At 39.1% G+C, this 26,370-nt stretch overlaps 1 protein-coding gene across 1 annotated transcript in view; it reads right to left on the minus strand.

The window, feature by feature from the left end:
- Window positions 1-26,018, minus strand: part of LOC126456397 (uncharacterized) — a 438,969-nt gene extending 412,951 nt beyond the window's left edge. Inside the window, exons 1-2 of the mRNA XM_050092153.1 lie at window positions 25,910-26,018; window positions 7,372-7,497 (exon numbers count right to left, since the gene is read on the minus strand). Coding sequence (XP_049948110.1) covers window positions 7,372-7,491 — 120 coding nt within the window. The 5' untranslated portion in view covers window positions 7,492-7,497; window positions 25,910-26,018. The remainder of the gene's footprint in view (window positions 1-7,371; window positions 7,498-25,909) is intronic.
- Between the last annotated feature and the right edge of the window lie 352 nt (window positions 26,019-26,370).

Genomic DNA, 26,370 nt, shown 5'->3' on the forward strand with positions numbered 1-26,370 from the left:
GATATGGTGTTGGGGAGTATCGGGTTGATATTGCTCGTGTGTCTGGAGGAGGCCATATTGAACATCTCTGAACTTGTTTTTGAGTGAAAAAAAAAAAAACCTTTTTAAATACTCTTTGTAATGATGTATAACAGAAGGTTATATTATGTTTCTTTCATTAAATACACATTTTTAAAGTTGTGGTATTCTTTTTGAATCACCCTGTATAGTTGAAAAAATAAATGAAAACTCCCAAGCAGCAGGAGTATTCCTGGAACTCTCAAGGGCTTTTGACAGAGTTCATCATGATGTGCTCTTATCAAAAACTGCGAAGAGTGGTGTCACTGGAAAACTCATGCAATTGCTAGAAACGCATTTAAAGGGTAGACAACAGTGCACGGAGGTTATGTACTCTAATGGACAAATACTGGAGAGAAGAAGGTAAAGTATAAGAAATATACATTTTGGTGTTCCTCATGACTCTACTTTAGGTCCAGTCCTATTCATATGCTACGTAAATGATTTCCCAAGTTCTCTTGACAATAAGCAATTGATCAATATGTATACAAATGATACATCTGGTGTCTACTAGCCCAGCCTAGTTGAAGAGATACTTAACTTTACTGAAAAGGCAAGGGCTAACTTTGAAAGAGAGAACCTAAAAGTAAACATAGAAAAAACTAATATTATTCACCAAGTGGTCCAAACAGACAAAATACTGTGATTGATGAAATTGTACCAAAATCCTGTACAGATTGTAAATTCTTGGGTTTATGCATAGATGATCGACTTTCATGGAAGTAGCAAGCCGATTATGTCTGTAAAAAAAATAACACCCAGTCTATTTGTATTAAGAAGATTATCACCATATCTTAATTCCAAAACCCTAAGGACTGTAAATTATGGATTAGTGTATCCTTTCTTGTCTTATGGGATAGTACTGTGGGGTGGGCCATGCAAAACTAATACGAAAAAAGTTTTCATACTGCAGAAGTGAGTCTTGTGGATCATAAGAAAAGTAAAACCAGGAACTTCTTGCAAGCCCCTATTCATTAGACACAATATTCTCACAGTTTTTGCTATGTATATACTAGAAACTATAATACTAGTGAAAGAAGACGCTAAGATCACAAAAAGAAACATGGATATTCACAACTATGAAACAAGGCATAGAAAAGATTTTCATATGGTTAACAGAAGATTAACTTTAATAGCGAAAAGCCCTTATTTCAAAGGAGCTGTTTTTAATAACTTGTTACCAAATGAAGTTAAGATATTGACAGGGGATACTTTTAAAAAATGAGTCAAGGAGTGGCTTATCCTAAAATGCCCTTATAACTTTAATTTATCATGAATTAAAATGTAATAAGAAATAATGTACACTAAAAAACTGTAATTGTAAAAACTGGTATACTTAATTGAAAACACACATGCATGTAAAATTACATGTTACAAGCAATAAACTGAATTGAACTATTCTTTTTTTCTTAATGTAATGATTAGTAAATACATGCTACTGCACATCTTGAGCTTTTGCTGGAGATAATGTACATATTTTAGAAATTAAGATGAGGCCATCAATTACGTGAATTTCAAATCAGGACTTTGCATTTTAGTGATTTTTGCAAGTGGAAAAGAAACAACAATCTTTTAGTTTAACCAGTTTCAGACAGAGTTATGACCTAGAGTAATGATCTGTAATGTAATGTGCACTTTATTTTAAATTTTTACTAGTCCCCACCTTTCATACTATAGTCAATTTTAGTGCTAATTATTGTGATGTTATGAGAATTGTGTAATGTATCTATTTATGGGGTAATGACTATTATTTGACATCAGTGTAAAACATTTTTTCCTTATATTTAGAAGTAAAAATAGGTGTACTAAAAGTATAGTATTTTGTTTAATATTTTCATTTACTGTGGTGGAGGAGAATCACCTTCAAGGGAACTGATAGCAGTGCATTTCCTTACTAACTGCCACTTGGACCTATTGAAGGCATGGACAACTTGGTGAGGAAATGTGTTAAAACTCATTAAAAGAGTGAAAGTGCTTGCGCAAAATACTAAACATTGAACAAGTGAAATTTTCTGTCTGAAAACGAAGTGCAAGGTGCAGTGTAATTCAACTATTTGCAACCCATGACCATTTATAATTTGAAGCAAGACAGGACTTTCATCAATTGATATGTATCTTAGAATGTAATCTTTGTTTGCCCAAAAAGGACATAACTTATGACAAAGATGAGTAATTTTTATTAAAATATAACCTGTGGATATTTTGTGCCATTGCACAATACAGTATATGCAAATATTTTGTATGGGTATTTCCATATGGCCAGTTCACGTAAGTAGGAATTTGAAAAACATAGGGGACTGATGACCTCAGATGTTAAGTTCCATAGTGTTTAGAGCCATTTGAACCATTTTTGAAAAACATATATACTGTAGTTTTTGATTAAGAGGTTTCTTATGTAATATTTTTTGTGTGTAGATAGTTAAACCCACTTTTGGGGTCACATGTGGTCACTGAATTGCCCAGTTAGCTATTTGCAGTATCCATCTGGTCAATAAAATGAGGGAGTAATGTGACGAAGCAAGCTGGGATCTTTTTACTTCCTCTCTTATTTTGCCATCTGCCTCCTTAAATTCATTTTATTTTCATTTTTGCCTAATTACCTTTAACATATATGACTATAAGCTTCATTTTCATAAAAGAGAAAGGATGGCAACACCTGATCTAGTTTTGTGCTTAGTTTTGCGTATGTAATCAATTTCCTACTTTATTTGGACTATTCCTAGTTAATATCTTTTGTTATAGGTTGAAGCCAGTAATTGTTTCGTGACTTAATTTCTATTGTTGACTTATAAACAAACAAATTCTGTACTAATTATAAACATTTGGAAGAACAACCAGTAGGATTCCTTAAGTATTTATTCAGCTCTATTCGAAAACATATTAGCAAAGCCAGCCCTTAATTAATTCCAAAATAATCACCAGATTTGTCAAAAGCATTGTTTTCATAACTATGTCTGTTAATTACATCATTTAAACAAATAATTCAGTTTAACCCTTGGAGAAGAAACTGTTAAAAAGAAGGAATTTTTCTATGTATACAGTTAATTGAACGAGTTATGTTTTAATAGTAATTTCTGTAACTTAAACATCGAACAATGTACTGTTTCAGTACCTATTATTGTGAAGATATATAAAGGCCCAATTTTTGGTCCCAAGGCAAGTCAGTCCACAGCCGATTTTCAGATGAGAAACTGTATTGGTTAGGTCAACAACATTGCATCAAAACCGCGAAATAAGTGTAACACAAATAGCCCATGTGCTAAAATAATGACAGCGTCTATCCAATAGTGCCACACGTATGATATTATTCTGCAAGATTCGTATGGTTAGGTTTTTTCTGCTCATAGATACTCAACAGTAAACTATTGCAGCAGTATGCTCATGTTTGCCTGCAAACTATTAATGAAGCTTATCAAAAGTCAACCAATATTGAACTGGCCATATTAAATGTGTAATATAAGGGGTTGTGAACAGTGAAAGTAAAGAACTGTGAAACGTAACAGTGCAATTGTCGGCTACATCATTTACAGCAGTCAGTGTTGAACTTCCACCCCCCATTTTTCAGCCAGTATCACAATGCAGTACATCTATACCGAGGACTATCAACTAAGAAATAAAACATTTGAATGTCACAAGTTCCTCATCAATTTGCAGGATGAGGTCCTTATGAAAAATTACTCCCTTGAGCATATTAGGTGGCTGTTGAGGGTTAATAGACACTAGGACATCGCCAAGGCATTCAAAAGCATGAAGGGCTGCACGTTGGGCAGCAGAAGCAGCTTTGATCAACAGGAAACCCAATCACATCTTACCAAGAGAATGTGTCCCCGTCTGTTCTAGTACAGACCAGATAGCAGGGAAATTGTTTCATCCCAAGACAGTGAGCCTGGTCCTATTCCCAGGATGTAGCCAGAGAAGGGAAGGCTCTAGGGCCATACAACACAGTATTCAATGACCTGATACCACTCAAAGAGACGGCCATTTGAGAATGGTCAGATTTTTGCAGCATGCACTCTGATACTACCCACTCCGATCAGGACTTCTCCCCCATGGGTGCCAGCCAGCCGCAGCAACAGCTGTCTGGCCCAGGGGCCATTGCCAGGAGTTTTGACGCTCCAAGATGACAAGCAACCACTTCCTGGCATACATGGGGAGGTAACATCTCAGGTATGAGTAGTGTGATCTCTGTGTTGTCAGGGGGGTCAGCCAGATGGGTACATGACAGGACTGGCTACGTGTGCTGATTAATTACCAGGGCAGAGGGGGGCTATGGCAGGGAAGAAAGAGGGGAAGGAAAGGGGGGGGGGGGGAATCCACACTGTAGACGGTAGAGATGGAGTTCTTCCCCAGATGGCGGACACTAAAGACAGAAAATTTAGAAGTGGAGGTCAAACCCATGGGGGAACGAAAAATGCTGAAAACGATTAAAGAACAGGCAAGAGGAACAAAACTGCAAGGAATACAGGGGAACCAGATGGATAGACAGGTTGACATAAACAAAAACACTGACAGAGGGGAAGGAGGGTGCAGCAGCGAAGGAGCCAGGGTGGGGGAGGGAGGGGTACGGTGAAGGAAATGCAGCTCAGGAAAGAAGAATTGGCTGCAATCCCTCAGGACACTGTGTGCATTATGCACAAACTCGTGAAAGAACCGCTGGTGCCTTGGATGGGGAGGGGGGTGGGGGTGGGGGTGGGGGGGGGGTGGGGGGAAGAGTGAGATGAAGAGGCTGGCACAAGAGAAGAATTTGTGGTGGGCTGCATAAACCAGTCGGAAGACTGGTGACTTAAAAAACATATGAGAGACCACCAATTTGATCCAAAATGTTTGGCTAATGTGCTTCCTTTATGGCTGCACCCGTCACATCATTTTCCCTCCAGTCAAGCATGGCGTGGTACCCATCAGAATGACACCACATTTCCTTGGACATGTAAGTACTGTAGGGTGCTCTTTGTGCTTCTGCCTCCTGTATACACTTGCAGCTTATGTCTAGATATGGGCCAGTGGCAGTTGCGGAGGTGTTTCTCTATTGCTCATAGGTTGGCAACACATCAGTTTTGCATGGATAATGGGATGATAGTTTCACATAACCGATGAGAGGTGAGAAAAGAGGCAATGTATTTCTAGCATTGAAACTGATACCCTGTCTTCTTCACCGTTTTTTGCAATCTACTTCTGAGTTTCATGAGATATTCTGTGATTATGAAGGATTCTATGAAGTGGAATAATTAAAAGTGATTTGGTTCTTCAAGGCAGAGACAAAATAAGAAACTTTGTGGTGAAGGGCAGATTGTTGAGATCAATGAATCTCAGTGCAGCAAAAAGACGACTGGGAGAGGGAACCAAAAAAAGGGGAAGACGGGAATTTGGGGTTATTAAAAAATGTACATACAAATGGTTTTTTTTCATTGTGCCTACGCAATCTAAAGCTGTTCACTTGAAAATTGTCAAAGAAAATATTTTGCCAGGGGCAACAATAACATCAGGCTGCTTTTCTACACATAAATGTCTCAAAAATGAATGTTTCAAGCACTTTACTGTCAATCACAAACTGGCTTCAGAGGAAGCAACAACAGGTGCCCATACAAATACTATAAAGGGCACATGGGCTGGTAATTAAATGGTCCCTGCATGACGGAAGACATTTTACAACAGCCACTGTCTGCGTATATGTGGAGGAAACAGAATCAAAATGAGCCAGGATTATTTTTGTTTTTTGCAGGCTGTTGCACTGGTGTACAATCCAACAGAATAAGATTCGTTCCAGTTTCATTTTTTGCTTTCTTTTCATTCCCGCCATGAACAGCAATTCTTCTAATATTATTGATTGAAACAAATATTCGATTATTTTTTGTGGTTATGTCACTTATTACAAGATGACAGTTAAGTCTGAAGTGTAAGTTTGCTTGAAAGTTGGTGAAATCAACAAATCTGAAATCTTAAAACGACCTACTTTTGGTGACAGCCTAATCTGTAGCCCAAAGTCTAGGTTAGGTTGTAATGAGGCAGTTCGGTTACGAGTAGGTGAAGTCAAAGAAACTGAAAGCTAAAAAGACCTGTTTGTGTTACCAGACAGATCTATAGCTTAGTTGAAGCTCTACGTTCAGCTGGAATGTCAAACAATGGAAAGTTCAGGTTGGAATATTAACAACATTATGAAAAGGATAGAGCGTAAATTTTGGATACATAAGGGGGGGGGGGGGGGGGGACCCTCTATTCATCAAGCGGCAGCAAAAGGAAACAGATATAGGAATTAAAACCTGTGAGCTTCTGGAGCCAGTGGCTCCTGACCTCCTCCTGGCACAACGGTTGAAAGAGAATGGAGAGGAGTGAAGGAAAAGGACTGTTGAAGTTCAGGTAATGGGGAGAATTCATAAGAGTTGCCTAGAATCACCAATCAGGGGAGAGTTACCAGACAGGTTGAGAAGGAAAGACCTCCCCCCCCAGACATTCCCTCCCTCCCTCCCCCTCTCTGTAGTTTTGCTGAAGATAGACTCTATACTTCATACTTGTTACAAGTTAGATATTGACAAAACTGCAAATAAATGCAGTTTTCCAAAGTTAATACACTGCAAACGCAATGTGATTCATAACTTTGTAAAGGTCCATTGACAAGCCAACGCATTATATAAATCAACATGAAAAAAAAAGTATTTCAGCAAGTTCAATAGTTTTCGATGTGATAAGTTTAAAGCTGTTCTCCAGATGGAAAAATTTCGACCGTTTCAAAAAACTAACATAATCCTGGCCCTAATTGAACTTAACAACAGATTTTTGACATGCTTGGACACATTACAGAAATATCGTACATGAATTCCAGATTTTTGCAGGAAATAGATATTTTAAACCAATTTTCTATCACTGCTGAGAGTGGAGGACTGTGGCAGCTGCCTGCAGACATTACCTGTCATGACAATATCAACTTCGGACAGTTCAACATCAGCAGATAACTAATTTAAATCAGACTGTAATGGTACAAACAATAATTAACAATGTCAAATATTACTCTCTTTTCTACAGTACATCATTTTTACGGGTCATAATAATATATAAAGTGTACACTGTATTTTTTAAGGAAAGTCTACGAAACAAGAAATATATCCAAGGTTTCTTTTCTACGGTCCCAAAATGAGATTTTTTATTTGTTTTATTTTTATTTACTGCATTACAGTTCTCAGCTGGGAACTAAGTTTTAGTAGTCAGAGTATGTACAGTACAAAATAGAAAATAAGGCATTAAGGTACATCAAAGTGTGAGTTAAATGTGATCGATTTAGGTCTGTGATATATTCTTAGGCACTAAGCTAATTTACTGAACCTTGAGGACTGAGACTAGTTTTGGCAGATTAAGATTTGAATGTATCTCCCAGTTTTCTACTGACTGTGGATTCAGTAGATTTTCTACTTCCTTGTGGTTGGACAGCACTGTCAGGGACATGATAACCTGAAAAAAAGAATCTTTAAATAGCACACAATTTTAGCAAAAGTAAGTAACACAAGAAACCATTAAAAAAAAGAATATCAAAATAAAACAACCATAGAGCATGTGTGTACTTATTTACTTAAAAATTATTTTTCTTAGTTGCACCTAAACCCAGCACATCCAAGATGGTGGTTTTAAAGTGTTCAACAGCATGGTTATCAGCGCTCTTGATGAATATAAATGCATACATTTACTGGTAACAATTAATTTAAAGACTGGTCTGCCCAGTTGGCCGTGCAGTCTAACGCACGGCTTTCCGAGCGGGAAGGAGCGCCTGGTCCCTGGCACGAATCCGCCCGGCAGATTTGTATCGAGGTCCGGTGAACCGGCCAGTCTGTGGATGGTTTTTAGGCGGTTTTCCATCTGCCTCGGCGAATGTGGGCTGGTTCCCCTTATTCCGCCTCAGTTACACTATGTCAGCGACTGCTGCGCAAACAAGTTCTCCATGCACGCATACACCACCATTACTAAACCACGCAAACATAGGGGTTACACTCATCTGGTGTGAGACATTCCCTGAGGGATCCACCGGGGGCCAAACCGCACAATAACCCTGGGTTCGGTGTGGGGCGGCAGAGGGTCGAAGCGGACTGCAGTAGTCGTAGTGGGGTTGTGGACCACTGCGGCTGCGGCGGGGATGGAGCCTCTCCGTCGTTTCTAGGTCCCCAGCTAACATACAATACAATACAATACAATACAATTTAAAGACTGAAGATAACAATTCACTCAACAGTTGAGGTTTAGAATCATCAGCACTACAGGCAGGCAGTCGGGACAAAGTAGCTGTGCAGATGTTTGTTTGTGGATGTGTACTCCATACCTCTGAAGATAGAGTTGCAAGCTAGCACCTTTTTCTGTCATGTTGATGCACCTATCAACAACTCAGCTACTCAGTGAGTTGTTACCTGCACTCACTAAATTATCTGCAAGCCACCAAAGATTTTCCATTACCATATTTACCCATTCAGTTAGACAAACAAAGCCTTTGCTTATAAAGAATCATTTTGTAACAATGTCCCATGGACACTTTAAAGACTTTTTAGAGATTTTCGGGCAATGTCAATATTTGAGAGAGTGACTAATGGTGATTTATGGGGCCAGACCTACAGCAACACTGACCTCTCCAAAACACACCAGTACCAACACTGCCTGTCATATTGTTGTCTCAGGTTGGGAAATTCCACAACATTTCTTCTTAACATTTGGTAGCCCACAGATAGAAAGCAAACTGGATGAAAGATGAAGAATGACAATTCAAATTATTGCAATATAAAATAGTTTTCACAAATAATGATTCAACACGTGAACAATTAAGAGTGCAAGGAAGGTAACCTCTCAGGCCAGATTTCTGGCATGAGCTGATCCTCCTAAGCCACACCAATATTGTCTATCATATTGTTTTTCAGAAATTGGGGCAGTTTCATACTGGTTGCTTTCACAACTTGGAGCTAACATTTGAATAAGACTTGGGTTATGAATGATGATGAACCATAAGACAAAATAACAGGAGAAAATTCATCAAACTACGAGTTTGGAATGGGCAAATATGCAAAGTTCTCTCTATCACAAATTTTTAAAAGAACAGAACTACTGTTCAAGAACTAAAATTACAACAAATGTATGTGTTCAATTGTACATACAACCAGATTTATGAGCCACCTCCTAAGTTATCAAAATTCACCTACACTTTTAGAGAGAGATGATACGAAACCCTAAACTATACAAAACTTGAAATACTAGACCCATTGTCACCAAACAGGATGAGTTATTTGCTTCCCTACTTGCGCCAGTACAAGCTAAGTTGCTAGCGCCCTGAATTTTTTTCATAAAGGCAGGTGAATCTACAGCACTTAAACAAGTGTTCATCAATGAATTAAAATAAAGAATAAAAACGCACCTGGGATCACTCCAGAGTGGTCATAAGGCATGAAATGCTGCCAGGGAGGCTCTCTGTGGCTTGCCGCTTGTGGTCACAATAACAGCATTGTCTACGGGCTCTGCTGAGGAGATGCCGAGTTTGACATTTGCCATAGACCTGCAAACTGTTTGGTTCCCCAAGACGCGATCACAATTCAGCAGTTTAGAGTTTGGTAAAAGGTTTGATGATGTTTGCAGCTTGTGGTCTTGCGGTAGTGTTTTCACTTCCCACGCAAGGGGTCCTGGGTTCAATTACCGGCGGGGTCAGGGAATTTACCTGCTTCGAGATGACTGGGTGTTGCGTCGTCTTCATCATAATCATTCATCCCCATTACGGTTGGAGGATGGCAGTGGCAAACCACCTCCGCTAGGACCTTGCCTAGTCAGCGGTGCAGGTCTCCCACATTGTCCCCTACGCTCCTCAAAGTGTGGGATCTCACTGTCATCATCATCACCATCATTGATTAACTGCCATCACTTGATAGGTCTGCTGCCAGATCACAATGAAGCTACAGGCCAGTGCAATCCATTGTTGAATGGTGCTGTCACTGCGAGTGGTGGTTCGTGTGTTTGCAGCTTGTTGCACTATTGCTGGCACAGTGGTTAATGGTGTTTGTTATTTACTGAGTTACAACCCAGTTACCATTTACAAGAAATAAGTGGCAGAGGTCACACTGTCACAAAGTACGACTTTGCCTGACATTGCTGCTATGTGTTACACTAAGATCTGATTGGAAAAATGAGGTTAGCTGGTGTTTAGTTGGTTTTGCTTGTGACTGAGCAATGATTAATGCTTAGTTCACGTAGTTGAGCTTCACAGTCGAGTATCATGGTGTTTTGAACACCTGCTATCTATAACGACTTGGGGCTTCTGACAACCCTAATCTGATCATTTTCTGTAATTGTTTATTTAAGTATGTCTGACACATTGTAATCACTTGATCTCGGTTTAGAAATGAGCCAGCAGAACTTGTAGTGTGGAAAGATTGTTGAGTGTCTGAATCATCATGTCAAACGATTAGGCAATTCCAGGAGTAGAATAGTCTTTTGAAAAGAGCTGGGTCTGGTCATGACTGAGTGGCATCTGCCTTGTTTATTTGACATCAAAAATCTGGTGTCGTACAAATGTTCCCTCTTCTGTGGCAGTTTTCTGTTTGGTACCTTACTGAAAGAAGTTATATTAATCCTGGGTTGAAACTGCGGTGGTACATCACTGTAGCTAGATATTAAATCCAAGATAGTGGTTTGACCGTAATTATTAGTCTGGGTGCGGTCACACTACACGTGTTTAACCCACAGCACACAGTTGTCTGATTATACAATGGCACGCAACAACTGACAGAAGCTACACACAGGTAATCTCTTTACAAAGCGAGGTAGGCAGTTAAGGCAGTGAGGCCACACTGTTATTCTAGGCAAAGCTATGCTCTCTGTCTATAACTGTATTGTGCCGGTGTTCTGGAATGTGAATTGTGCAGTTGTGCGTAGCCCAGGCTTATGGGCGTTACTGAATGAAAATTGTAGTCATTTAGGGTGGCAAGGCTGTCCATTTATCCTAAACAAACCGGCGGTTCTGCGTGTGACTGTACTGCACTGGCACAGTGAACTGTAAATTGTGCAGTTCTGAGCAGCCCAAGCTTAAAGGCATTACTTGGTGAAAATTACAATTACTATCCTGATCTTTGTTGTGTTTTTAATAGTCCTAGCAGTTGTAGTTTGAGTGTTTTAGTACAGTAAGCCTACCTTGTTGCCTTCTCAGAGGTTTTCAATTAAGATTTGTTAACAATAGCCAAGGCTACCTTGGGCATTTTAGAAGTTATTTTATTATTACCAGCTAATTTATTCTTTTATAATTTGTTTAGTAAATAATGTATATATGCAGACTGAAACAATTAATGAAAATTTGTACCAAGGCTGGGATTCGAATCCAGTTCTCCTCCTAAATAGGCAGATGCACCAACCACTATGCCACCCTGGCACAGTGGCTTTACACAACTGCAAAAACAACCTTTGCACGCCTCCCTCCTCAATCCAAATTCCTTTTCATGCCTCAGCCCACTTGGTATTCCCTAAACACAGTCTTCATGCATCATAGAAGTCTGAGACTTGAAAAGATCTCCGGAACCAAATAGTTTCATATGTTTATTATTGCAGTTTTAATGTGGCTAACTAGTATTATTACACTTATTTATGATGTGCCCATTGCATTTGTAAATTTGGAAGCCATTCCTTAATCCTACTCACAAACGTGGTTATTAGTTTTAAAGCAGGCTGCCTCAGTGAAGGATTTTATTAACTACACTGAGCCTTTGAAATTGCTTTTTATGGTTTTTTTAATTGTTGCAGGCAGTGGATGTCAGGGTATGTACTAAGCTTTTGCCAAGGCTGTGCTAGTGATTTATGGTGATAGTTTCTGGCTTTCCGGAACACTGCATCGGAGATTCTGCCATGTCCGATCCTCTGCAACCAGCATAGTGAAGACATCTTCCTGCATCCAGGGGAACACTTACGGGTCATTCATCTTGAGGGCTTCGACTATTCAGTCTGAGATCTAATAAATCAGAATCAAAATGACCACATCACAATTAATATCCAGCCCACTACTTCCATCATACCAACTATCTATTTCAATTTCACTACAAGATAAAGTTTCTAAAAGCAACAAACCCAGCATCACAATCTGAGCATAATCCATCCTTTCTGAACTTCGTTAGTTCCCAGATGAAAACTTCAGCTGAACTTACGGTATATCTGCCTTCAGCCAGCTTTCGGTACCAATAACAATTTCTGCTTCAGTGCTTTCTGTGAATGAGTGGAGTTCTTGTTCTTTCCTAACACAGCTAAGACAATTTTGACTATAATACTAATATTTCGTAAGTATACTCTCATCCTGTGTTTTACCAGCACTCTGGCACTGAACCACTCTTGGTACTTTTCCAAGACCATCAAACCTAAAACTTCCCATTCACTCCTCAAGGCCCCTGTTACCCAGGTATCCATGTATCTACCTTCCATGTGTACTGGAACTCCGCTCTATTAAGCGAATTCCAACATCTCTCCATCCTATGACATAAATCAAGGAAACTGCAGTCTAGAGGACCAACTGAGCCACTGATTCAGACACTCTACTCAGATCTGTACCAAAGGTCCACAATCAGTCCTGTCAATGATGCTGCGTATGAAGAGCTCCACTTCATCTTGCAAGCAATACTGGCTGTCTTTACCACTTTAGAGAGACACCAGAAAGCAGAGAGAATTCCTTCTGATCCATAGCGACACACATTGTTGGTACCGACATGAGTGACCATCTGCAGTCAGCTGCACCATGTTCTCTCCACAGCATCCACAAGGGTCCATTCCATGGCATGATCGGCTGATTTACAAAGAGTGCAAACCGGATTTTTTCCTGTTTTTGGCACCCTAAGAGGCTACATCAGGCAACTAGATTTGGAGTACCAACTATCAAAAATACCAACCTCTGTGAATGTCTGGACCTTGCAGCCAAGATGCTGTCTCCAAAACAGGGCAAAAACAACTGCAGCTGGATCTGAATCTACGGACCACAGACACCGTCTGAAACCTGTCAGACAAACTAAGCAGGCCTTGCAATTGGTCTCCCAGAGAGTCTTTTAGTGTCTGAAACATCTTAATATGACTTCCAGAAGCTTGTAATGTAATGAACAAACACTCGTACCTGCTCACAGAGTGACACTCCTTGCTCCACCGAAGGACTTTAATAGTTATGACCTCAGGATATATAACCAAACTGCCCAATGGGTTAATCCATATGAAGTGGTCCAGTGATGGTTGCTTGACCACTTTTAAATATTTTAATTTTTTTATACGTGATTGCCCTATATTTGAGACGTTCAAAACAATTTTTTAAAATAATTTATCTTGCACCTTTACTGGATGACGGCCATTTTTATTTGTAGGGGTGCGATGATTTTTCAGTCTGGACGAAAATTTGAATATCTCTGCACTGGGTTAAGTTACAACATAGCAATTGACATGTTTGTTTTTAGAAAAGTGTCCTCTACAACATTGTCTCTTACACAAAATACCGTAAATTCAAAAATAACCAGTCAAAATGACCTCCAAAGCTTGGTATCTAAATTTTCAAAAATCCACTTTTTAGGCCCAAAAATAACAAACAAGGAGTGATTTATGAGAGTCTATTTTTTGCTATAGTTAGATATCATGCACTACTAGCCTCATATAGAGCAAGAACACTTACAAATGTTTCCATAATTTTAACGAATTTTTGAAATTTGAAAATTTTCATTTTTTGTAAAGTTTGGAGTTAGTTATCTCAGATGTGAGCGAATATAAAAATATGATTTTTGCATCATGATTAATAAACTAGGGTCAGTGTAGTAAACCCGCAGTTACCACTACCTTTTGCCAGACGCCTCATTGCAGATCCGTATGCTATGCTAGCTGCACAGAGAAGCGGCCGCACTGCCAGACAACAGATGTTACTCTAGGCACTGGGCTAAGGCTTGCTAGCCATGGATGCAGGTTTCGACACCAGAGGCTCCACAGTCTGCCTCCAGAGCAAGTATACAATACCAGCTGTGCATGCCCACTCAAATCTAGCACCACCAACAACAATGATGTCTACACTTGTCTAAATCTAGGTCAATGTGAGACTCCCAGCTTCAGTCTATGCTGTCCCATGAACTGTTCCTTATTAAGCAACCCTCAAGATTTGGACATTGTTACACTACTGATCTTTATCACCTCTGAGCAGTTTCAGGATCATACACTGTGCCATCGTGTGCTGTAGTATACCAATAAAAAGATTACAAAACCAGTGTTTGTGTTGTGTGTCACAACAGAGTCCACATTTGCCTGTGGAAATATTACTCAGTTTATAATCTAGTTTCAAAATCTGTCTCATTATCATGCAAGCTATGTGAAACTTTTCACTGTCTCCAGATCTCTTCCATATGTATAACCTTCTTTCACAATTGTTAATTCAGTTTGTCTGCCATGATTCAATTGTACTCTGCGCAAAATTTATCAGGCAGTTTCTTGTTCCTCAGTCAATGTTTTACTATCTTTCCTTTTCTCTCTCATTACCATACTACATCACAAATTTTTGTCTCCCACCACAAACTGAATACTTTATTTTATCTCATCACACGTTCTATCAACACCGTCTGCAGAGCTTACAGACACATATACTTGTGCTGCTATATTAGGTCTTGCCTTTGTGTCTATCTTGGTTATGATGATAAAGATAAGCAGCATAAGAAAAGATGTCTGCTTTGAGCTGTGACATGATGAAGTTGTGGCATGTGATGTCACAGTGTGCAAACAGAAAGATAACAGAACACTGACAACATTTGTTTGACGTCTATATTATTTCCTGGAGATTAGATTAGATTAGTACTTGTTCCAGAGATCATGAATACGACACTTTGTAATGATGTGGAACGTGTCAGGTTAATAAAAGGTGTCTATACAAGATATTACATTATACAAAATATTACATGACACTTAATGAATAGGAGTTGCCAATAAGAAATTCTTTTAATTTCCTTTTAAATGCTATATGGCTATCTGTCAGACTTTTGATGCTATTAGATAAGTGACCAAAGACCTTTGTGGCAGCATAATTTACCCCCTTCTGAGCCAAAGTTAGATTTAACCTTGAGCAGTGAAGATCATCCTTTCTCCTAGTGTTGCAGCCATGTACACTGCTATTACTTTTGAACTCGTTCGGATTGTTAATAATAAATTTCATAAGTGAATATATATATTGTGAGGCTACAGTAAAGATCTCTAGCTCTTTAAATAAGTGTCTGCAAGATGATCTTGGATGAGCTCCAGCAATTATTCTGATTACACGCTTTTGTGCAATGAACACTCTTACTCAATGATGAGTTACTCCAGAATACGATGCCATACGAAAGCAGAGAATGAAAATAGGCGCAATAAGCTAATTTACTGAGATGTATATCGCCAAAATTTGCAATGACCCTAATAGCATAAGTAGCTGAACTCACAAGTTTCAGCAGATCTTCAGAATGTTTGTCCAGTTCAACCCCTCATCAACGCATACACCTAGAAATTTTGAATATTCTACCTTAGCTACCAATTTCTGATCGAAGTCTATATTTATTAATGGTGTCATTCAATTTACTGTGTGGAACTGTATATACTGTGTTTTGTCAAAGTTTAATGAGAGCCCATTTGCAGAGAACCACTAAATGGTTTTCTGAAAAACATTGTTTACAATTTCACCAATTAATTCTTGTCTGTTGGGTGTGATAGCTATACTTGTATCATCGGCAAAAAGTACCAGCTTTGCATCTTCGTGAATATAGAATGGCAAGTCATTAATATACATTAAGAACAGCAGAGGACCCAAGACCAAACCTTGCGGCACCACATTCTTGATTGTTCCCCAGTTTGAGAAATCGCCAGTTTTTTTGCGTATTATGTGAACTGCTTATTTCAACTTACTGCACTCTTCCAGTTAGGTATGATTTAAACCATTTGAGCACTGTCCTATTCATACCACAGTACTTGAGCTTATCTAGAAGTATTCCATGATTTACACAATCAAAAGCCTTTGACAGATCACAAAAAATCCCAACGGGTGACTTCCGGTTACTCAGAGCATTTAATATTTCATTAGTGAAAGTATATATAGCATTTCCCGTTGAAAACCCTTCTGGAAACCAAACTAACATTTTGTTAAAACTTTATTTTTACAAAGGTGTGAAGCTACTCTAAAATACATTACTTTTTCAAGAATTTTGGATAAGGCAGTCAGAAGAGAGATTGGGCGGTAGTTGTTGACATCAGATGTATCCCCTTTTTTATACAGTGGTTTAACAATGGCATACTTCAGTCTATCTAGGAAAATACCCTGCTTCAGAGAGCTATTACATATGTGACTAAGAATCCCACTTATTTCTTGGGAACAAGCTTTTATTATCCTGCTGGAAATGCCATCAATTCCATGTGAGCTTTTATTCTTGAGAGTTTATTATCTTCCTAATTTCAAAAGGAGAGGTGGGTGGAATTTCAATTGTATCAAATGGTGTGGGTAAGGCCTCTTCCATTAACTGCCTTGCTTCTTCTAATGAACATTTAGATCCTATTTTCTCCACAACATTTAAAAAATGATTATTCAAAATGTTTTTGACTTCCGGCTTGTTGTTTGTCAAGTTTACATTCGCTTTGATGGTAATGCAATCATCCTGTACTCTTGGTTGCCCTGTCTCCCTTGTAATAATATTCCAAATTGTTTTGATTTTGTTATCAGAGGTATTAATCTTAGACATGATGCACATGCTTCTGGACTTTTTAATAACCTTGCTTAATGTAGCACAGTAGTTTTTATAATGTTTCTGGGTCATTACTCTTTCTTGTTGTTAGATACAGTTCCCTTTTGTGGTTACAAGATATTTTTATTCCTATAAGTAAGCCAAGGTTTTTTGCATGGTTTTCAAATTCTCTTACAAGTGTATCATGAAATAAGTTATATTTTAAATTGGCATTGGGTTCCTTGTGCACCTCATCCCAGTCTAACTGCTGAAGATTTTCTCTGAAATTTCTAATTGTTGAGTCATTAATTGAACACATAAATTTGGAGGGTAGTTTTGAATTACTGAATAGAGCTATGTCATATACTGTAACTAGCTGAGCACCATGATCAGAAAGGCCATTCTCAACAGGACAAGAATTTATGTTTTTAAACCTATCTTGGTCTATAAAAGTGTTATCTATCAATGTGCTGCTGTCCTTCACTACCCGAGTAGGAAAATTAATGACAGATGTCAAAATGAAAGAACCGAGCAAGACTTCCAGGTCATTCTCCTTATTACACTCTTTCAGTGAATCAACACTGAAGCCCCACAAATAATAATTTGCTTTCCCCTATCTGACAGATAGCACAACAAGGCATCCAAGTTTTCCAGGAATAAATGAAAATTTCCTGAAGGGGACCTATATACTGTTACAATTATAAAAGAGCCCTCCTTCAGTTTAAGCTGACAGGCAAATGCTTCTATATGTTGCTCTCGACAAAACTTTTTTGTATCTAAGCTTTTTACACAGTGATAACTTTTGACATATATGGTAACTCCTCCTCTCACCTTATTCTCTCTACTCATATGTGGAGCTAGTTTATAACCACTGATATTTACCTTTTCCATATCAGACACACAGATTAAATAATGGAAACTCCATGTAGGAATATCAACTATCTAGGAAAAGATAGATTGCTACTTACTGTCAAGATGACACATTAAATTGCAAAAAATGTGTGTGAAATCTTACGGGACTTAACTGCTAAGGTCATCAATCCCTAAGCTTATACACTACTTAACCTAAATTATCCTAAGGACAAACACACACTCCCATGCCCGAGGGAGGACTCGAACCTCCGCTGGGACCAGCCGCACAGTTCATGACTGCAGCACCTTAAACTGCTCGGCTAAATTAAGTTGCAGACAGGCACAATTAAGAGATACTGGGATTCTGGCCCAAGCTGCTGGATTTGGTGGTCATGTGTGCTGGAGCTGTGCTTGCTTGCTTGTGTACACTAATAGTATGTGCTTCTTTTTTCCTGAAGAAGGTTGTGGTCGAAAGCTCTGTCTAAGTGTTTTTTAATTGTGCCTGTCTGTCATCTTTAAGGTTAAGGTAAGTAGCAATCTCTCTTTACCTGATTGTTGTTATTTCCTGGAAAGTACATTATGGAAACAGATCGATAGCATAACCCAATCTCTAGGTTAAGCTGAGACGCAACAGCTTGGTTGCGAGTTGGTAACACCAATGAAAGTGTTGCCGTGAGAATAATTATCATGTCTGTTATGGTGCATATGTTACGCATTGGATTTTGATGAGCCATTCATGTCTGCTATTATGGTGATGTCCTTAGACAAATCAGAAGGTGGTATTGAGGGCTTCAAATAATATTCTTAGCTTCCATGTTGGTAGCATCATCAGCTATTGGCCATTGGCTTTACTCTGAATTTACCAATCAAAGGGAATGGAATGAAGCATTCAAACAGAATTCTGCTCAGTTATTGTATTGCCCCCATGGTGACCATAATCCTATGAAGGGAACCTCCATGAATGACATTTGGTGATCAGGTGCTGCCACCCTTCCTCCCTCACCCCTCACTCACTCCACTCCCAAATCATTCTTCAGTAGCAAAGAATTCAGTACAGCAATTCTAGTGCCACCATTGTTTGTCCAACTGCCACAGCTACACATTTGTGATGTTAACCTGAATAGTAATTTTTCCATCATTTTAATTTGGGCTCTTTGAGACATAAAGGTGAAGTTACATAACAGCTAAATAGTGTTTGCATAGCAGCGCATTAACCTCTTTCATTTCATCTCTTTCATAGTGAATGTAGCTTCTGAGTCAGTAAACAATCAGATGGTTTGTGATTCCAGACAAAAAAAAATTGTGTTTTAGAGGTTATTACACTGTAGTACATTTTACTCTTGCATACATTTGGAAGCATCTGTTCTCGTTCGTTAGTTTAGAGTTTCAGGATGATATGTATGTTGTTGTTGTTGTGGTGGTCTTCAGTCCTGAAACTGGTTTGATGCAGCTCTCCATGCTACTCTTTCCTGTGCAAGGCCCTTCATCACCCAGTACCTACTGCAACCTACATCCTTCCGAATCTGCTTAGTGTATTCATCTCTTGGTCTCCCTCTCCGATGTTTACACTCCACGCTGCCCTCCAATACTAAATTGGTGATCCCCTGATACCTCAGAACATGTCCTATCAACTGATCCCTTTTTCTAGTCAAGTTGTGCCGCTAACTCCTCCTCTCCCCAATTCTATTCAATACCTCTGCATTAGTTATTTGATCTACCCATTTAATCTTCAGCATTCTTCTGTAGCACCACATTTCAAAAGCTTCTATTCTCTTCTTGTCCAAACTATTTATCGTCCATGTTTCACTTCCAAACATGGCTGCACTCCATACAAATACTTTCAGAAACGACTTCCTTACACTTAAATCTACATGCGATGCTGACAAATTTCTCTTCTTCAGAAACACTTTCCCTGCCATTGCCAGTCCACATTTTATATCCTCTCTACTTCGACCATCGTCAGTTATTTTGCTCCCCAAATAGCAAAACTCCTTTACTACTTAAAGTGTCTCATTCCCTAATCTAATTCCCTCAGCATCACCTGACTTAATTAGACTACATTCCATTATCCTCGTTTTGCTTTTGTTGATGTTCATCTTATATCCTCCTTTCAAGACACTGTCCATTCCATTCAAATGCTCTTCAAGTCCTTCGCTGTCTCTGACAGAATTACAATGTCATCGGCGAACCTCAAAGTTTTTATTTTTTCTCCATGGATTTTAATTTCTACTCCTAATTTTTCTTTTGTTTCCTTTACTGCTTTGTCAATATACAGATTGAATAACATCAGGGAGAGGCTACAACCCTGTCTTACTCCCTTCCCACCCACTGCTTCCCTTTCATGCCCCTCGACTCTTATAACTGCCATCTGGTTTCTGTACAAATTGTAAATAGCCTTTCGCTCCCTGTATTTTACCCCTGCCACCTTTAGAATTTGAATGAGTATTCCAGTCAACATTGTCAAAAGCTTTCTCTAAGTCTACAAATGCTAGAAACGTAGGTTTGCCTTTCCTTGATCTATTTTCTAAGATAAGTCGTAGAGTCAGTATTGCCTCACATGTTCCAATATTTCTGTGGAGTCCAAACTGATCTTCCCCGAGGTCAGCTTCTACCAGTTTTCCCATTCGTCTGTAAAGAATTTGTGTTACTATTTTGCAGCCATGACTTATTAGACTGATAGTTCGGTAATTTTCACATCTGTCAACACCTGCTTTCTTTGGGATTGGAATTATTATATTCTTCTTGAAGTCTGTGGGTATTTCGCCTGTCTCCTACATCTTGCTCACCAGATGGTAGAGTTTTGTCAAGACTGGCTCTCCCAAGGCTGTCAGTAGTTCTAATGGAATGTTGTCTACTCCCAGGGCCTTGTTTCGACTTAGGTCTTTCAGTGCTCTGTCAAACTCTTCACACAGACCATGTCTCTCATTTCATCTTCATCTACATCCTCTTCCATTTCCATAATGTTGTCCTCAAGTACATTGCCCTTGTACAGACCCTCTATATACTCCTTCCACCTGTGTGCTTTCCCTTCTTTGCTTAGAACTGGGTTTCCATCTGAGCTCTTGATATTCATACAAGTGGTTCTCTTTTCTCCAAAGATCTCTCTAATTTTCCTGTAGGCAGTATCTATCTTATCCCTAGTGGGATAAGCCTCCACATCCTTACATTTGTCCTCTAGCCATCCCTGCTTAGCCATTTTGCACTTCGTGCTGATCTCATTTTTGAGATGTTTGTATTCCTTTTTGCCTGCTTCATTTACTGTATTTTTATATTTTCTCCTTTCATCAATTAAATTCAGTATCTCTACTAACAAAGAGATAGAAGGGCTGGCCAGTACTTACCTCAGCTCAGTACAGCCGATAGATACACAAAAAACAGAACCAAAAATTTACGTTCCTGCTTTCGGAACAAATGTTCCTTCATCATGGAGGAGAGGCGGGAAAGAAAGGGAAGAAGGGAAAGTAGGTTCAGTTACTCACAACCCAGGTTATGAAGCAACAGGGAAAGGTTCTGTTTTTTGTGTATCTATCGGCTGTACTGAGCTGAGGTAAGTACTGGCCAGCCCTTCTATCTCGTTCTTAGTATTTGTTTCACATCTTTATATGAGATTTTCCATTAATCATTTAAATTCAATATCTCTTCTGTTACCCAAGGATTTCTACTAGCCCTCGTCTTTTTACCTACTTGATCCTCTGCTGCCTTCACTACTTCATCCCTCAGAGCTACCCATTCTTCTTCTACTGTACTTCTTTCCCCCATTCCTGTCAGTTGTTCCCTTATGCTCGCCCTGAAACTCTGTACAACCTCAGGTTTGGTCAGTTTATCCAGGTCCCATCCCCTTAAATTGTCACCTTTTTGCAGTTTCTTCAGTTTTAATCTACAATTCATAACCAATAGATTGTGGTCAGAGTCCACATCTGCCCCTGAAAATGTCTTACAGTTTAAAACCTGGTTCCTAAATCTCTGTCTTACCATTATATAATGTATCTGATACCTTCTAGTATCTCCAGGCTTCTTCCATGTATACAACCTTCTTTCATGATTCTTGAACCAAGAATGATTAAGTTATGCTCTGTGCAAAATTCTACCAGGCAGCTTCCTCTTTCATTTCTTACCCACAATCCATATTTACCTACTACGTTCTGTTCCTTTTCCTACTATCGAATTCCAGTCACCCATGACTATTAAATTTTTATCTCCCTTCATTATCTGAATAATTTCTTTTATCTCATCATACATTTCATCAATCTCTTCGTCATCTGCAGAGCCAGTTGGCATATAATCTTGTACTACTGCAGTAGGCGTGGGCTTCGTGTCTATCTTAGCCACGATAATGCGTTCACTATGCTGTTTGTAGTAGCTTACCCTCACTCCTATTTTCTTTTTATTCATTATTAAACCTACTCCTGCATTACCCCTATTTGATTTTGTATTTATAACCCTGTATTCATCTGACCAGAAGTCTTGTTCCTCCTGTCCCTGAACTTCACTAATTCCCACTATATCTAACTTTAACCTATCCATTTCCCTTTTTAAATTTTCTAACCTACCTGCCCGATTAAGGGATCTGAATTCCATGCTCCGATCCATAGAATGCCAGTTTTCTTTCTCCTGATAACGACGTTCTCTTCAGTAGTCCCCACCCGGAGATCTGAATGGGGGACTATTTTACCTCCGGAATATTTTACCCAAGAGGACGCCATCATCATTTAACCATACAGTAAAGCTGCATGCCCTCAGGAAAAATTACGGCTGTAGTTCCCCCTTGCTTTCAGCCGTTTGTAGTACCAGCACAGAAAGGCCATTTTGGTTAGTGTTACAAGGCCAGATCAGTCAATCATCCAGACTGTTGCCCCTGCATCTACTGAAAAGACTGTTGCCCCTCTTCAGGAACCACATGTTTGTCTGGCCTCTCAACAGATACCCTTCCGTTGTAGTTGCACCTACGGTATGGCTATCTGTCTCGCTGTGGCAACACAAGCCTCCCCACCAATGGCAAGGTCCATGGTTCATGGGTGGGTGGGTATGTATGATATATGATAAGGAACAATTCAGTTCACAGACTACATGGTGCAATATTTAGCTGAACTTAACTGTCTGTTAACAATTTGTAGAAGAGTTCATCTACATCCACACACTGCAAACCACTATGAAATGCATGGCAGAGAAGGTATCCCATTGTACTGATTATCAGTCCTTTCTTCCTCTCCATTCACAGACGCACAGCTAGAAGAAAGATTGCTTGAAGGCCTATGTGTGTGCTGTAATTAGTCTGATATTGTCTTCTCAATTCTTATGGGAGCAACAAGAAAGGGGTTGCAATATACTCTTATATTCACCACTTACAGGCAGATTCCATATTTCTAGATTTCTGTAAAGCATTTGACATGATGCCCCATTGCAGGCTGTTAATAAAGGTACAAACGTATGGAATAAGTTCACATGTATGCGAGTGCCTAAAAGAGTTCTTAAGAGACAAAGGTGTCATCATGAGTGCCCCAGGAATGTGTGATAGGACCACTGTTGTTCTCCATATACATAAATGATTTGGCAGACAGTGTCGGCAGCAATCTGTGTTTGGTTGGTTGGTTGTTTTGGGGAAGGAGACCAGACAGCGTGGTCATCGGTCTCATCGAATTTTAGGTAAGGATGGGGAAGGATGTCGGCCGTGCCCTTTCAGAGGAACCATCCCGGCATTTGCCTGAAGTGATTTAGGGAAATCACGGAAAACCTAAATCAGGATGGCTGGACGCAGGATTGAACCGTCGTCCTCCCGAATGCGAGTCCTGTGTAATCTGTGTTTGTTTCCGGATGATGCCGTGCTGTACAGTAAGGTGTCAAAGTTGAGTGACTGTAGGAAGATACAAGATTACTTAGACAAAATTTCCAGCTAGTGTGATGAATGGCAGCTAGTCCTATATGTGGAAAAATGTAAGTTAATGAGGATGAGTAAGAAGAACAATGTTCGGACACAGTATTACTAGTGTCCTGCTTGACACAGTCAAATCATTCAAGTATCTGGGCGTAATTTTGCTAAGTGATATGAAATGGAATCAGCATATGAGAACTGTGGGAGGGAAAGCAAGTGGGCAACTTCGGTTTATTGGGAGAATTTTAGGAAAGAGTGGTTCACCTGTAAGGGAGACCACATATAGGATGCTGGTGCGACCTATTCTTGAGTACTGCTCGAGTGTTTGGGATCTGTACCGGGTCAGGTTGATGAAAGACAAGAAAGCAATTCAGAGGCAAGCTGTTAGATTTGTTACCGGTACATTCGAACATCACGTTATGGAGATGCTTTGGGAATCAAATGGGAATCCCTGGATGGAAGATAAAGTTCTTTTTGAGAAAAACTATTGAGAAAATTTAGAGAACTGGCGTTTGAAGCTGAGTGTCAAATAACTCTACTGCTGCCAACATACATTGTGTGTAAGGACCATAAAGATAAGAAATGAGAATTTAGGGCTCATACGGAGGAATGTTGTTTTCCCCTCACTATTTGCAAGTGGAACAGGAAAAAAAATGACTAGTAGTGCTACACAGTTCCTCTATACGCTCCTGTCCTGAACTACGAGTTTCAACATCCTCACTGAGGTATGACACTACCGCTTCTTTATCTAGTTTACAAAAAGTACAAATCTTTCAACTTGTTTTAGTTATACTTTGGTACACATTTTTGCTGCACCTTCCTCATGATCACCAATATCAGCTTCGTTGAGGACATCCTCCAAGAAGACAGATCTATTTGTTGCCATTAGATCTAATATATTTTCACCATGATGAAAGTTCTGAACTATCTCTTCTATGTAGTTTTCAGAAAAGACATTTAATAACATTTCACAGGGTATTTCATCCCACCCTCCGCTAACAAAACTATCTCATTTGATTGACCTCCAATCATTACAGTATGACAGGTGAAGTTATGCACATGTTAAATAATGATCTGTCTAATGTTTCCCATTAGATCAAGAAGGGAGACTGGTGGTCAACAGAAGGATCCACATTATATGACAGTTAACAAATATTTAGTTGGATAACAGTACTAAGTATGCACTTGTAGGTCAATGTAAGCTGCTGTTACTTTCCTCATCAAACAAACAGTTAGTTTGACAGTCCTTCAGTCCTGTTGTTTGCAAGACCTCTTCTGCCCAGTTTAACAACCTACTTTATTAACAATCTGCCTTGTATTCCGCCCCCCCCCCCCCCCCCCCCCGCACAGCTCAGTCAATTCTTTATTCTATCATCCTCATACAGTTGTTCAATTTCTTCATTGTATGTTCAACATATAGTACAAACTAAATACAAGTGGTGAGAATGAGCAACCCGGCCTTACGCATTTAGGCCTCATTCCATCATTGTTGACAACTCAAGTTTGTTTTGCATGTAGGGAATGGGTTACTAGTATCCACATAGCATAAGAATTTAAAGATATATGTAGATACATATTCCATATCACAAACCCAGTAAGAGTTAAGTAGCAGCCTCCCCCTAAAATATTTCGTAGTTCATGTAAAATATATTCGTAATTTGTAAAAAATACTCTGCTGAGGTTTGTCCGCTAATATAATTAATCTGAATTTATTGGGCAGTTTTAGTTTTGTAACTAAAAGCTAGTTATGGCGCGTATGGTAAAATCAGGCTACGTTGCTGATCACTTCTCAGCCGCAAGATGTCAAGGTACTTGGGATAGGGGCGGTTATATTACCGAAACTATAATAACGTTAACGTAAGCTACGTTTGTGGAAGCGAAAATTATGCACATAAGGTCTTGCTGTCTGCTATGAAAAAGAACTTTGCTTTATGCTACCTTGTAAATTACGTGAATGTTAGGCGTAAATAACATTTTTACAAGCTTATTTAACATATAAATAAAATTAAAGTGTTTCAACGTCATGCTTTCATAAGTAAATGAACAACTTCCAACAAATGACTAATGAGTAGAGGCAAGCAGTATACGACAGCACGGTAAATTACAAGTTGTTTTAAAAAGCATTACACCACTTTTTTAAAAAAATAACCTATTCAACTGAATAAGATCTCCGCTATGATATACGCACTCCGAAAGAATTCGTTAATGGATTATTAACGTATGGACTCGTTTCAAATAACTAATAGTGCGAACCATTAGTGGTAGCTACCAACACAGGATTAAGTCGGAAATTATTTATAGGATACATTTCTTCTATTTCCGTCTCTGACAATAATTCATGGACGGAAATACGTGACATTTATTCTTCACATTCTGGATCATTGTACCATTCGCAACTATGCCGCACCTTGTTGAGACATTATTTCATTAGCAAATAGCTTCAGATATTTACCGCTGAAAGGTATCCAAGCGAAACTGTCTACAACAGCTCCAGTATTTCAACCAGCGTTTTTACAACTCACTTACGGCATTTGACGTTCACGGAACCAACAATGTACACAATACACATGCAAAATTCCCGGGTCGACCCTATCAGAGATGATGCAGGCACCGAAGCTTTTTTTTTTTAGTTTTCAAAATGGCCGTTCGTGCTTCCGCATCGTGCAGCCACCAACAAAATACAATAGCAACCGTGGATAAAATTTCACATAATACACAAGGAAATCTTACCAATACGAGATCGTTACGTGTGTTAAATAAACTAACGAAGGGTGCCTTACTAATGTCAAATAGTGATTGGTCTTAAAAAAGTTCTTGTATGTGAAATACAGATCTGCATAGATGTGGATCATGGACAACAGAACGCTGGGAGAAGATAAAACTGACAGAGTTTAATGTATGATGCTATCTAGG

This window comes from Schistocerca serialis, chromosome 1 (assembly GCF_023864345.2).
Source record: "Schistocerca serialis cubense isolate TAMUIC-IGC-003099 chromosome 1, iqSchSeri2.2, whole genome shotgun sequence".
In the NCBI taxonomy this organism is placed as follows: domain Eukaryota; kingdom Metazoa; phylum Arthropoda; class Insecta; order Orthoptera; family Acrididae; genus Schistocerca; species Schistocerca serialis.